The 12,843-nt window shown below is 36.0% G+C and overlaps 1 protein-coding gene across 1 annotated transcript in view; it reads left to right on the plus strand.

Moving 5' to 3' along the window:
- The window catches only part of cd36 (CD36 molecule (thrombospondin receptor)), a 70,591-nt gene extending 59,635 nt beyond the window's left edge, over window positions 1-10,956 (plus strand). Inside the window, exon 13 of the mRNA XM_039761052.1 lies at window positions 9,717-10,956. Coding sequence (XP_039616986.1) covers window positions 9,717-9,757 — 41 coding nt within the window. The 3' untranslated portion in view covers window positions 9,758-10,956. The remainder of the gene's footprint in view (window positions 1-9,716) is intronic.
- The last annotated feature ends 1,887 nt before the right edge of the window (window positions 10,957-12,843 follow it).

Genomic DNA, 12,843 nt, shown 5'->3' on the forward strand with positions numbered 1-12,843 from the left:
CACAAAATAAGGCATTTGGTTTTAATGTTGTGCTCAATCAGTAGATACATTATATATATATTCATAAAGTATTCAGGCCTATTCCCTTTTTATACATTTTGCTATGTTGCAGCCATTTGCTAAGATCATTTAAAAACAAAAGGACAAAACAAGATTTTAGAAATTTTTGCAAATTTTTTAAAGAAATATCCCATTGCGACAAGTACTCAGTACTTAATTGAAGCACCTCCGGCAGTGATTACAGTAAATAGTTATTTTCATATCTCTCCAGAGCTTTTCATATACACATATCTTTAAAGTACTTCCTTTTCCATCCTATCTATCTATCTATCTATCTATCTATCTATCTATCTATCTATCTATCTATCTATCTATCTATCTATCTATCTATCTATCTATCTACGCCTCTGCCCCTACAGGCAATTAAGTTTTCGTCCCAAAAAAAGCCCCACATTGAGCAGCCTTTACAGTTGAGGTGGCTTTACACCACATTCTGAGGTCACTTCTGGGAAAGTATCAGAAATACTTTAAGTGACACTAATACTTTTGGTACACAGAGACAGCTAACTAGAACTCACTTTAGTTTCAGCTGGTATTCTTGCACATCTATGCCTTCAGTTATCTTAAAAAGGTCATGTCTTTAAGGCAGATTTCTGCTGCCTGTTATCTTTAAGGAACAGTCCAGTCCCTAATCTCCCAGCATGTAAGAGTATTCTGCCTTCTGTTAGCTCAGATATGTTTTATTTTTATTCCTGCCTATCCCTGCTCTGTGCCACAATACCCTACACACATCTTTTCTACTGTTCCTCCCATGATAATATATATATATACTGCTCAAAAAATGAAAGGAACACTTTTAAATGAGAGTATAGCATCAAGTCAGTGAAACTTCTGGGCTATTGATCTGGTCAGTCAAGTAGCAGAGGGGGTTGTTAATCAGTTTCAGCTGCTTTGATATTATTGAAATTAACAACAGGTGCACTAGAGGGACAACAATGAGACGACCCCACAAAACAGAAATGGTTTAACAAGTGGAGGGCACTGACATTTTTCCTTCCTCATCTTTTCTGACTGTTATTTACACTAGTTTTGCATTTGGCTACAGTCAGTGTCACTACTGGTAGCATGAGACAATACCTAGACCCTACAGAGGATGCACAGGTAGTCCAATTTCTCCCAGATGGCACATCAATGCATGCCATTGCCAGAAGGTTTGCTGTGTCTCCCAGCATAGTCTCAAGAGCATGAATGAGATTCCAACAGACAGGCTGTTACTCTAGGAGAGCTGGACAGGGCTGTAGAAGATCCTTAACCCATCAGCAGGACTGGTATCTGTTCCTTTGGGCAAGGAGGAGCAGGACGAGCACTGCCAGAGCCCTACAAAATGACCTCCAAGAGGGCACTGGTGTGAATTTTTCTGATCAAACAATCAGAAACAGACTTCTTGAGGGTTGCCTGATGGCTCAACGTCCTCAAGTGTGCCCTGTGCTCACTGCCTGGCACTCTGGAGCTCGATTAGCATTTGCCATAGAATACCAGAATTGGCAGGTCCACCACTGGCACCCTGTGCTTTTCACAGATGAGAGCAGGTTCATCCTGAGCACAAGTGACAGACGTGAAAGGGTCTGGAGAAGCCGTTATGCTGCCTGTCACATCGTTCAGCAAGACTGGTTTGGTGGTGGGTCAGTGATTGTCTGGGGACCATTCAGGGACGCACAGACCTCTACAGGCTAGACAACAGAACTTTGACTGCCATTAGGTATCGGGAGGGTGGCACTAATGAAACTAAGCCCTTCATGGACAAACTGCATGCATGCAAGTAAACCTTCCTTTCCCTCTAATTTCAACAAATAGAAATGTCTTTTATTCAGCATTTAGGGTAAATGTTTGTGGTTTAGAGGTCATCCTAAGTGGTATGTTTCTTACTTAAACAGACACATCCAGATTCTCTGCCATACCTTTTCAGTTGCACCTCTGAACCTTAAGTCTTGTTAACTTAAGGCTTATTGCATTTTTTGACCAGGACTTTATCTTCCCACTAGTTTAAAAAGATACACAGAAATAGTGGCCAGAGCAGGGCATACTACCTGTGAAAAAAGTTCAAAGAAAAACATGACATGAAATCTTATTTCTTAGTTTTGGATCAAATGCTAAGGATTCTGATCTCACACTTTTAAAATCATTTTTAAAAGATTTCCAGTGATTATGTTAAAAGTATAATTTTACAACAATTGATTAATTTAAGGTAAATTTAAATGCAAGGTCAGCACATACTGGTCAATAAAAATATTTTGTTTTAACAATGGAGGTAGTACCAGGAACAAAATGAGAGGAAAAAACAATAGCATAAGTAACAATGGATACAAATAACACCCTGCAGGATCTGAATAGGTTCAGTGGCAGGAAGAGTAAATAGGAGTTATTAATAAAAAGCGCACATATTTTAGTTTAGGGTGGCACAGTAGCGCAGTGGTAGCACTGCTGCCTTGCAGTTAGGAGACCCGGGTTCGCTTCCCGGGTCCTCCCTGCGTGGAGTTTGCATGTTCTCCCTGTGTCTGCGTGGGTTTCCTTCGGGTACTCTGGTTTCCTCCCACAGTCAAAAGACATGCAGGTTAGGTGGATTGGCGATTCTAAATTGGCCTTGGTGTGTGTCCTGCGGTGGGTTGGCACCCTGCACGGGATTGGTTCCTGCCTTGTGCCCTGGGATTGGCTCCAGCAGACCCCCATGACCCTGTGTTTGGGTTCAGCGGGTTAGAAAATGGATGGATGGGATATTTTAGTTTAAAGCAATTTCAGATTATCACACTTCACTAGTAATATTTAAACCATATTGCAGGCTAGGGGTCCTCGGTTATGATCTTGGAGGGTTGCAGTGGCAGCTGTTTTTAGCTTCAACCAGTTCCTTAATTAAAACCCAGTTATTTCCAGCTAACGCATCATACTCTTTTTAAGTCACTTGTTATGATCCAGAATCCTCAACTGCTTCTTTTCATTTTTCACAGCTACTTTCAGGTTTTAATTGTTTCAGAATTTTTTAAAAATGGCTGCAGCTAATGAGGTTCAAATGACAAAGGGACCACCAGCTTTCCAGCTAATTTGGTCCTATGTAAAACTGTCTGTATGCATCATGAAGTTTACAGTATGTGCTAATAAAATGTTTATAAATAAGAGAGAAGAGGGAAGAACCAAGAAGTACAAGTCTGTTATGGTGTTTAAAAAATGGATAATGTTCTCAGAAAAGGAAAAATGTACAACGTGATAAAGAGAGATCTGATTTGGCTGAAGGAAAACATGAAGAAGCCATATAATTAAATATTAAATTTTATTATCAGCCAAGATTGGCTTCTACTTAGGAAGCTAGCTAAAAAGAAATCCTGCAGCCCTCCAGGACCACAACTGAGGACCCCTGCTGCAGGATAACTGTAATAATTATTGGGATTAATTTCCTTTTTGGCAGAATAGTAGAGTATGTCAAATGTAATATTGCCATAGTCTGTGAGTCTATTCTGTTTCTTTACTGAATAGTAATAATAATTCATTCCATACTTCTTTTTAGGACACAGTTTGGTAGATTTTTTTATATTATAAAAATATGTTGCACTATATATGCAAATATCTATGTAATAACACACCATGATGATGAAAATAAAGTGACACATGTAGGCTTATCATTTACAAAATAATATTTTTTGATATACACATAAGAGAGAGAATTGCAGGAAGGAATGTAACTACAGGTTCTACAGTACCTTCTGTTGGAATATTCAGTCAGTGTATTTTAGGCTCCTAAATTCATTACTTTTGGGTCCATACAAACACATTACTTTTCCCAGTGAATCTTGGATTGTAAACTTTAAAGTTCAAAGTCAACTTTTCTACTTTTAAGACAAAAACAATGTTATTTAGATATTACTGAAATATAATAACTGAAACTGGTGGGCATCAGAGTACTTTTTATATGTAGAATTTTTACTTTCTACCTACTGGCTTCCCCATTATACACTGATTGGCTACACTATTTTGACCCAGTAGGTATGAGTATGGGTGTGTCCATGCCTGCGCCCTGTGACACTATTTTGGAATAAGTGAAATAGAAAAACAGATGGATGACCAAACATAGGACAAATGATGAGGAGCATAACACGTTAACTGAAAACACATAAATGATTATTGAATGCTTTCCTAGTCAATTTGGTTTTACCTTACAAGCAAAAAGGCTTAACTTTAGGTGATATTCTTCAAATTTATATAAAGTTTATATATTTGAGATTTAGAAAAAATCATCCTGTTTATCTCTGTGAGCATTTCTTGTCCAGTTTTCCAGGCATTTAGGAGCTTTGCATCTCTTTCACTTTGTCTCATTCGATTACACACTTTTGAGGAAGAACAAAAAATGTCTCCTATTGCTACAAGCAAGAAACATTTTTAGTAATAATCATTATAAAACTGATTCAATATGTAATGATATTCTTACAATGAATACAATATGTGATTAAATAATGTTAAAACAAAAAAGAATACACAGTATATTCCCAGAATTAGATTCATCTGGAGAGAGCATATTATATTATGTTATTCTGTCCAGCTACTACTTTTCTTAAACCATTACAAATTTCTATTGTTCATTAAGAATCTGTCAAAAAAAATAATACATCTAAAGTAATTATTTATTCTTAGATAACTGAAAACTTGGAGAATGTGACATACTGTGAAAATTAAGATAAACTGAAAATATTAATCAATATTGAGTTAACAGGTCTTTTTTTTAACTGAGACAAGTAGACTTGTTACCAATAATTTGTGAAACTAACTAAGCATCTACTTTCTGTTTGTGTCATCATATTCCATTAATTAAATACTAGCGACTGGGAGCCCGATCGAATCGTGCTACACATTCTACGTTTGTGAAATTCATGCTTTCTCTGCAAATAATTGTTTGTTTTTTTTAAGTCCTTGAAATGATTTTGTTATCATGGCACTGATTTGTGCTTAAAATAGACCTTTTTGGCAGATGTAATGAAGAGCTTCCTGTTTAAACGGGGCTGCGAGATGTGAACTCAGCTCTTCTTCAAATTTTCAAAACAAACCGTATTTTATGACCGTAATCAGAGTCGTAGTAATAATTATGTTGGCGTGGTCATTTTAGATCTGAGATCAGCTAAAATTTAAACAATGACCGTTGTTAATACCCAGCCGTCATTACTCAGTTTGCCTATAGATGTCAGAAGGATGGATGCTAAAACCGAGCTGCTCAAAGATAGATTTCGACATACCAAGCAAATGGCGATACGTTCTAAATTACTTACGGTTCTGGAGCTGTGGAAGGGTTTAAGTCAGTCGACGATGTTAGTCTTGAAATGTACGCCCCACCAAACCAACGTTCCAAAAACCAACCGAACTTACTGTTATCTGCTCGAACCAACACCGACTTACTATACTCGGCCATCCAGCGGCATCACTGAAGCATTCGGTCATTCTTAGCCAATCATGCAATACTGCGGCCGCGTTTGCCACGTTATGTTCTAACTACAGAGGCAGAGTCCCACGCATGGTTTTAACTTGTATTGAGTCGAGGTATTGACGCGAACACCATACATACGGATAGTATCAAATTATATATAAGGATAATTAAATATAATTGAAACACATGGATAATACTTTAGAATACATTAATTTCTTGCTCAGTGCTTTTATTAGACTCGTTTGCTATATAACACAAAGCCTTTATGGAGCACAAAGTAATAACAGTAATATTAGTAATAAGTTGTAGTATTAATATTGTAACAACCCAGAGTGGGAAACGGAGTATTTGAATTAGCATCTTTATGCTAAATGTTGGTAAATTGCCCTTAGAAGGACCATTTGCATCTTCAACGGCCGCTTTCACTATGCAGCTCCATGCACTCACAGCTGCTTCGTCTATTTACCTGCTCATATACACCACCTGGCTCAGCCTCGGTCCACTCACCCAGCGTCACAGACAACCCTTATGCCACTCTTTTTCCCAGCATCATGAGCTGACCCAATGCCAGAGTCCACATCTGAGGCTTGCCAACAGCCACACATCAAGGCCAATGGACTTTAGAATCTTGAAAGTACAACTAAAGTGATCTCTTGTTACTGTGTGTCACCCACTCCTTCTACTGCTTTTTATTGCTGGCTTCGCCATGTATTCCCACCAACTTGGACAGGTCTTGGATACATGAGGAATGTGTTCCTCTCAGGTCCGGACCCAGGGTTGCTACAATATTAATACTCTCACATCACAGAATGCAGTGATAATCTTACTTGCGTGTGCAACAAACCAGCAACACATCACTACTCTCCAGCACCATGATAAACAACAACATTTATTTATATAGCACATTTTCATACAAAAAAAAGTAGCTCAAAGTGCTTTACATAATGAAGAATAGAAAAATAAAAAACACAGTAAGAAAATAAAATAAAATGGAAAATAAAATAAAAACAGGAAAGGCATCAGGAGGCATCCCAGAAGCAGACCATTACATGTAAGCATTGCTTATCTTTGCAAGTACAGCAAGGCATGAGGATTACCCTGATAATAGGAATACATTGCCTAAGGACATTATAAGTTGTGTCATGTATGATCTGTTTAAAGTGTTAAAATAATGCAGGTCAGTACTAAGTGTTGCTATTGAACTTATATGTTATAGTATAAAAATAAAGTCAGAACTTTAAAGCAAATGATTTACAAGAATACAGCATTTGGTCAAAATATTGTGCTTTGTTACTTCCATTCAACTAATACAGTATTCTCAATAGCATTTATAATCAAAGTCTTCCAACATGCTTCTTTCAACTACGCTGCTGGTTTAGTTCCGTGTTTCTATAGTTGTCTGCATAAACAAATATTTCCAAAAAATGTTGTATAATTACCCATAAGATGGCTCCATCTTTGCCCCTGTCTTCTTGATTAAAACCTGATAATGAAATAACAGATGACATCCACTTAATTTATACACTACATAATTTCATAATTTTAAAGAATTTTGTTATGCTTCCTATTAAGGTATTTGCTTAAAATGAAACGATTTCATCTTTCCCCAGTAGCTGTCCTCCAGATTTTTTGCATCACTGTTTTGTCCTCCTTATAACATGTGTGATTAATATATACACCATTGTGCTGCAGTGTCACTGTTTTATTAAGAGAAAATAAAGCATTTGTACATTTTTATGGTATAGCTATAACTGACTATTAGAAGGATCTAGAGAAACCCAATCTAGAGTGTTGCCTCATCAATATTTTGTTCTTAAAGATAAAACTGATCAATATGCTCAGTAAGAATTTCTTGGATTGAAACTGATTGACGTTTATACTCCGTCCATTTACAGTATGTGCAATGCTGCCTTGGAAACCTCCAGATGGCAGCAAATACTTTAAAACAGCTTCACTAGCTTAACAGTTGATCTCTTGAAAAAGTATAGTTAAACCTGCTTGTTAATAGGGGACTTTAAAAAATAAAACAATAAGTCCATATAATGGAAAAATTAACTAAGATTCTTCTGTTATATGTTTTAATAAAAGACATACCTACCTTTCTTGTCTTATAAACTAGTCAGCTATAGACTGCACAAATCCTTAATAAATCACTTCTTCATTATTATGTTTAATTCAATGCTCACAGACTTCAAATAATCTTTGCAAGAAATGTACAGCTTTAATATGTGGATACTGTCTATACTGTACAGAACCTGCACATTACCTTAATCAAATGAAGAAATATTTAGGAAAGGCGAAAAAAATACTAAAACCTATAAACTTGTGTAAAGTGACCTGTCCTATCCTAGGCACCATTATTTTTAAGTTGACTGAGCTCTGCTTTGGCCCCCCCGTCTAAAAAAACATTTTTAAATAGATTTTTCCAACAAAAGAAACCTTCTTCCAATGACCTGTCCCCCCAAATCATCCTTACTACATCAACAACTCCTCCCAGTTCAACTAAAAGGCCAGTGATGAGTCCACCTCTATCCATTAGTATGGGTTGTTCATAACTCAACACTAAGTGAGGAGATAACTGAGGAAGCTACACAAAGTTAACGCCGCGGGAAGTCAGTTTTCAAGTTCTTCAGGCCTGTGCTGACCAACTTTGGAATATCCTCTGTCACCTGTTCAGGATACCCCTAAGGCAAAAGACTAGGTTAAAACATTGTTCCTATTCCAAAGAAGGCTCCTCTTCACCTAATGACTACAGACCAGTGGCACTTGCATCTCACATTGTGAAGACCTTTGAAAAGATGGTCCTGGGCTTTATGAGTCTTCTGTTGATAGACCACCTGGACACACTTCAGTTTGCTTATCAGACAAAGAGTGGGGAAATCACTTTTCTATCTGCTCCACAAATTTTCACAAGACTTATTCTCACCTCAAGCTGACAGCACAGTGAGGATTATGTTTTTTGGTTTCTCCAGTGCCTTCAATGCCATCCAGCCATCATTGTTAAGGGGATATGCAGGTGCATGAGTCTATGGTGTTCTGATACAGATGTGAATAACACTGGAGCACAACAGTCTTGTCTCCTTTTCTCTTCACTCTGTACACTTCAGACTTTAAATATAATATCAGGCCATGTCAGTTGCAGAAATTCTCAGATAATTCTGCACTTATTGGAAGTATTGATGAGGGAATTGAGACAGAGTATATATAAGCCAGGTAGAGAACTTTGTTTGTTGGTTCAAAGAGAATTTTCTGCATGTTGACATCAGCAAACCAAGGAACTGGTTATTGACCTTTGTCACACCAAAGAGCCTCTATGTCCGGTCACTATTCAGTGAGTTGATATAGAGGTGGTGCATTGCTACATTTACTTAGGGGTCCACACCAACAACAGGTTAGGCTGGTTTCATAACACAGATGAACAAGGTAAGAAAGGGAAGGGTAGGCCTTTTTCTTAGGAGACTTTGTTCTTTTAATGTGAGAAGAACCTTCCTTCACATTTTCTATAACTGTGATGGTCAGTGTGATTTTCAACGCTGTGCTGGTTAACATCACTGCAAGAGAGACCCAATGAATCAACAGGCTTATTAAAAGGGCAGGCTCAGTTATTGGATGCATTCTGGACTCCCCAGAGGTCGTAGTGAAGGAGAGAATTAAAGCGGCACAGAGTGTCATTATGAACAATGCCCGAACATCCTCTCTCTGACACACTAAAAATGAGTGACTATGACTGGGACAGCCAAGTCAAAAGGTTTCTTTGTTTTGAATTATCTTCCTTTTTAATTCTATCTATCTATCTATCTATCTATCTATCTATCTATCTATCTATCTATCTATCTATCTATCTATCTATCTATCTATCTATCTATCTATCTATCTATCTATATTTTGGCTATGTTTTTATTTCTTATTAGTATACTGCAAATAGTGTCAGTTTAAGTGTTCTGACCAGATTGGGTGCTCTGTAGTGACCCCAAACCCAATTAAAATTAAGCCCAATTAAAGGATAATAAGAAGGGTATTTATTCATGGAAAACAATAATGGACAGGAAGAAGACATGGAAGGATCAAAATAAAACAAAGAGACAAAATAACAAACATTTAAAACATCAAAAGATTAAAATCATCTATGGGCCAAAAAAGCTCAGATGAAGGCTGTTGCTTAAATTAAAAAAAATGAAAAAAGCACATTATTTTAAATTAGAATTGTAACCCTGTATATGAAACCCACTAATGTTTACCTTTTTTCTCTTTGCAGATAAGCATGCTGAAGACATTAATGTGGATAGGTTCAAATAAAATACATTCTAATTGGAATATAGCAATCTTTGGGCTAAATGATTAATCTGTTCGAGTTGCCTATGTAAATAGAGTACTAATTAAATAAAACTCACTTTAGATCAAAATGTTCATGAGTTGTTTGATAAAAAATGCAACTGAATGTTCACTCTGTAAACATTGAAAGCTGTTTTTTCTGTATTTGAAATTCTTTTTGCAGACCACACTTTCCTTTAACACCTATTTCTTTAACTCTGTTAAATTTATCAAAGCATCTTTACCATGAAATATTATGAAATAAAAAAGAAATTTGATCCTGACCTCTGTTTATAAACAGTGGGACTGGTTTATTGATTTTAGCTGTGAAATGGAGCGTTGGAGAGCAGATGTATTCTTTCAGGTTTTCTAACAGCTTGATATGGTTTATAATGTAGTTTTGTGCCAAATTACAGTGATAGAGTGATAGCCATGCTGATCTCCAACAATAAATATTTGCAGTGGCGTGCAAGGATTTGAGAAAGGGCAAGACAAAAACAACACTTTAATAACTGACACGGCACCTTCACTCAGCCCAGAAAAGTCAGAAATGCACTCTTTCAGGAGACCATAGAGTATGTGGCAAAGTATTTAACAACCCAAAATAATGTTTTTTTCTGGAAGATAGTTTCTTGTTTTTCTGTCTTGTATCATTTTGTAGCTTTCTAAAATATAAAATAACTAAAATTATTAGTGTACTACCTATCCGTAAATCTTTTTAAAAACATCTGGCTTCAGGATGATGAAACCTGAGCTCTCCTCTATGCATAAAATTCATTTTTTTCAACCCTAATCACCTTATTGCCGTTTATTTGTCACAAAGGGCGCATGTATGGTAATAGCATAAAACAATAAATCCATCAACATATCGCTATCATCACTGTCTCCTGTGTGCTCTTCTAGTGTAACAAATGTAGTGGTATACTATGACCTGATAATTCCAACACTGCACAAACTGGTCCAAATCTGACACCTGTTTGTTTTTTCTTCCACTATGTAGCCTATATAAGCATGTATCAGTTATTAATTTTGTATAAAACACTTACTTTGTATTCATAATAATAAACACATTTTATTTATATAGCACCTTTATCCAACTTAAAATTAAAGATCTGTTAATAAAATATGTATGGCAAGGATTTGATGTCCACTATGTATTGGATTATTGTTCTTATTTATGTGTAGACTGCCTAATCACTTATTGTTAATAATTAAACCAAACAATCTGAAAATAAACTATCCATTTCTATTGATATCAGCCTTACATACATCCAACTATGCATTGTTCCAAAACAACAATGTGACACGGGGAAAGGAGAAAACATATATTATGGACGGAGAAAGCTGCAAGTAAAGAGCACAGAACATCAGGGGGGCTTACTCACAGGCAAGGCAGACCCAACAATGTATGTAAATCTGAGTATAAATAGTTTGCTTTCTGTGCTTGTGCTACATGTAGATGCCGACACATGTCCGAGATTGAACCCTGCTGAAGCTGGGAGGATTAATTTAGTGTGAGACTTGCCTATAGATGAATCATTTTGATGCTATAACAGACTTGGCGTATTTTGTGCAGAATGTTTTTATTGTTACAAATAAGGGCAGAGCATAACCGTAGATGAGCAGTTGTTTCTAATGAAATGTTGATGCCCTTTCACTCAGTGCAAGTCAAGCAAACCTGACAAGTCTGCCATCAAATTTTGGATAGATGCTAAAGTAAATAACACATTTAGACTTAAACAGTATTTTTCTGAAAAATTGCCATTAGATACATATTCCGTGAAATATTTAAGTATGGTTGTAATTTTAATGAAATATTTATGCTGAAGAATATCAATTTTTGCTTCATTTATTTTACGTTTACAGCTTATAGAAAAGTGTTTTTAATGAATACTGAAGCAGTTTTATGCTGAGAAGCAGCAAATGCCTAGACTTTTTTATTGGAAATATATGCTAATATTTAAATTGGAAAATGTATGTAAACTATATAAAATATATGGTAATAATTTATTTATTTTTATGTTAAGTCAAGCTGAATTAGAATTTGTATAGTTTTTGGGAATAGGGGAGTAGGGATACACTATAGGGATGCCAAGAGCTGATGGACCATTAGTGAGAATGACATGACTCAAATAACACTTGGCTTGGCCTTAGTAGCTATAAAGATGAAAAAAAAAATGTGTGGTGGTTCTATAGATAATCAATAAAAAAGAGTGTTGAATTCAAAATACTTAAAAGAATCAGTGCATTTAGACACCCAAAAAAGTTGCATGAACTCACTTGAAGTCAGAAGCTATGAAACTGTCTCCATCCACTTCACCAAATGTATTCAAATTAAAAAGCAAAGAAAACTTACTTTTTATTCTATTTTGTTTTTTAAGGCTTCAGAGAATTTTCAGGTTTCTTTCCAATACAGTATAGTAGAATTTCATTGGCATAGAAAAAGAATTGAATTCTGTGGTATACGACTAAAGTAAATAATACCAGTCTGATGACAAGAAGTGATACTTCTGGAGTTTCACATGTAATTGTATGTTAATGAGAAGACCGAAATTCCTCCAGACAGACATATTCAAACTTATCAGTAAGACAGAAATGGAACCAATCATGAACCTTCACAAAAAGGCCAACACTATTCCTTAAGCATTCAAAAAGAAAATAATGGTAAATTGCATTAAAGGCAACAATTACATCAAAAATGGAATAGGGAACTGGGGAAAGCAATCTCCACAGGTATCTGTAAATCATTTCTCATCATAACAACTACAGTTTCAGTACCACTATAATTTTTAGATAGGTTGATGAAGTTGAGATGATGCTGTAGTTGTTTTGCCACAACTTTTCCAGAAATTTGGAGAGAATAGGCATATTTGAAGAAGGGCTGTAACTGGCTAGAGCTTCACTGTCAAGACTATATTTCTTGAAATGAGCCATTTTGAATGCTGAAGTATACATTCAGATCAAAAGGAATAGTTTACAATCAGCATAATGACTTTTATCAGAGATGAGATATGTGATTTGAATCTACACAACATAATAATGTTTTCATTTATGCAAAGGCATGATTATCA

The sequence above is a fragment of the Polypterus senegalus genome, chromosome 8, assembly GCF_016835505.1.
Source record: "Polypterus senegalus isolate Bchr_013 chromosome 8, ASM1683550v1, whole genome shotgun sequence".
Lineage (NCBI taxonomy): Eukaryota > Metazoa > Chordata > Cladistia > Polypteriformes > Polypteridae > Polypterus > Polypterus senegalus.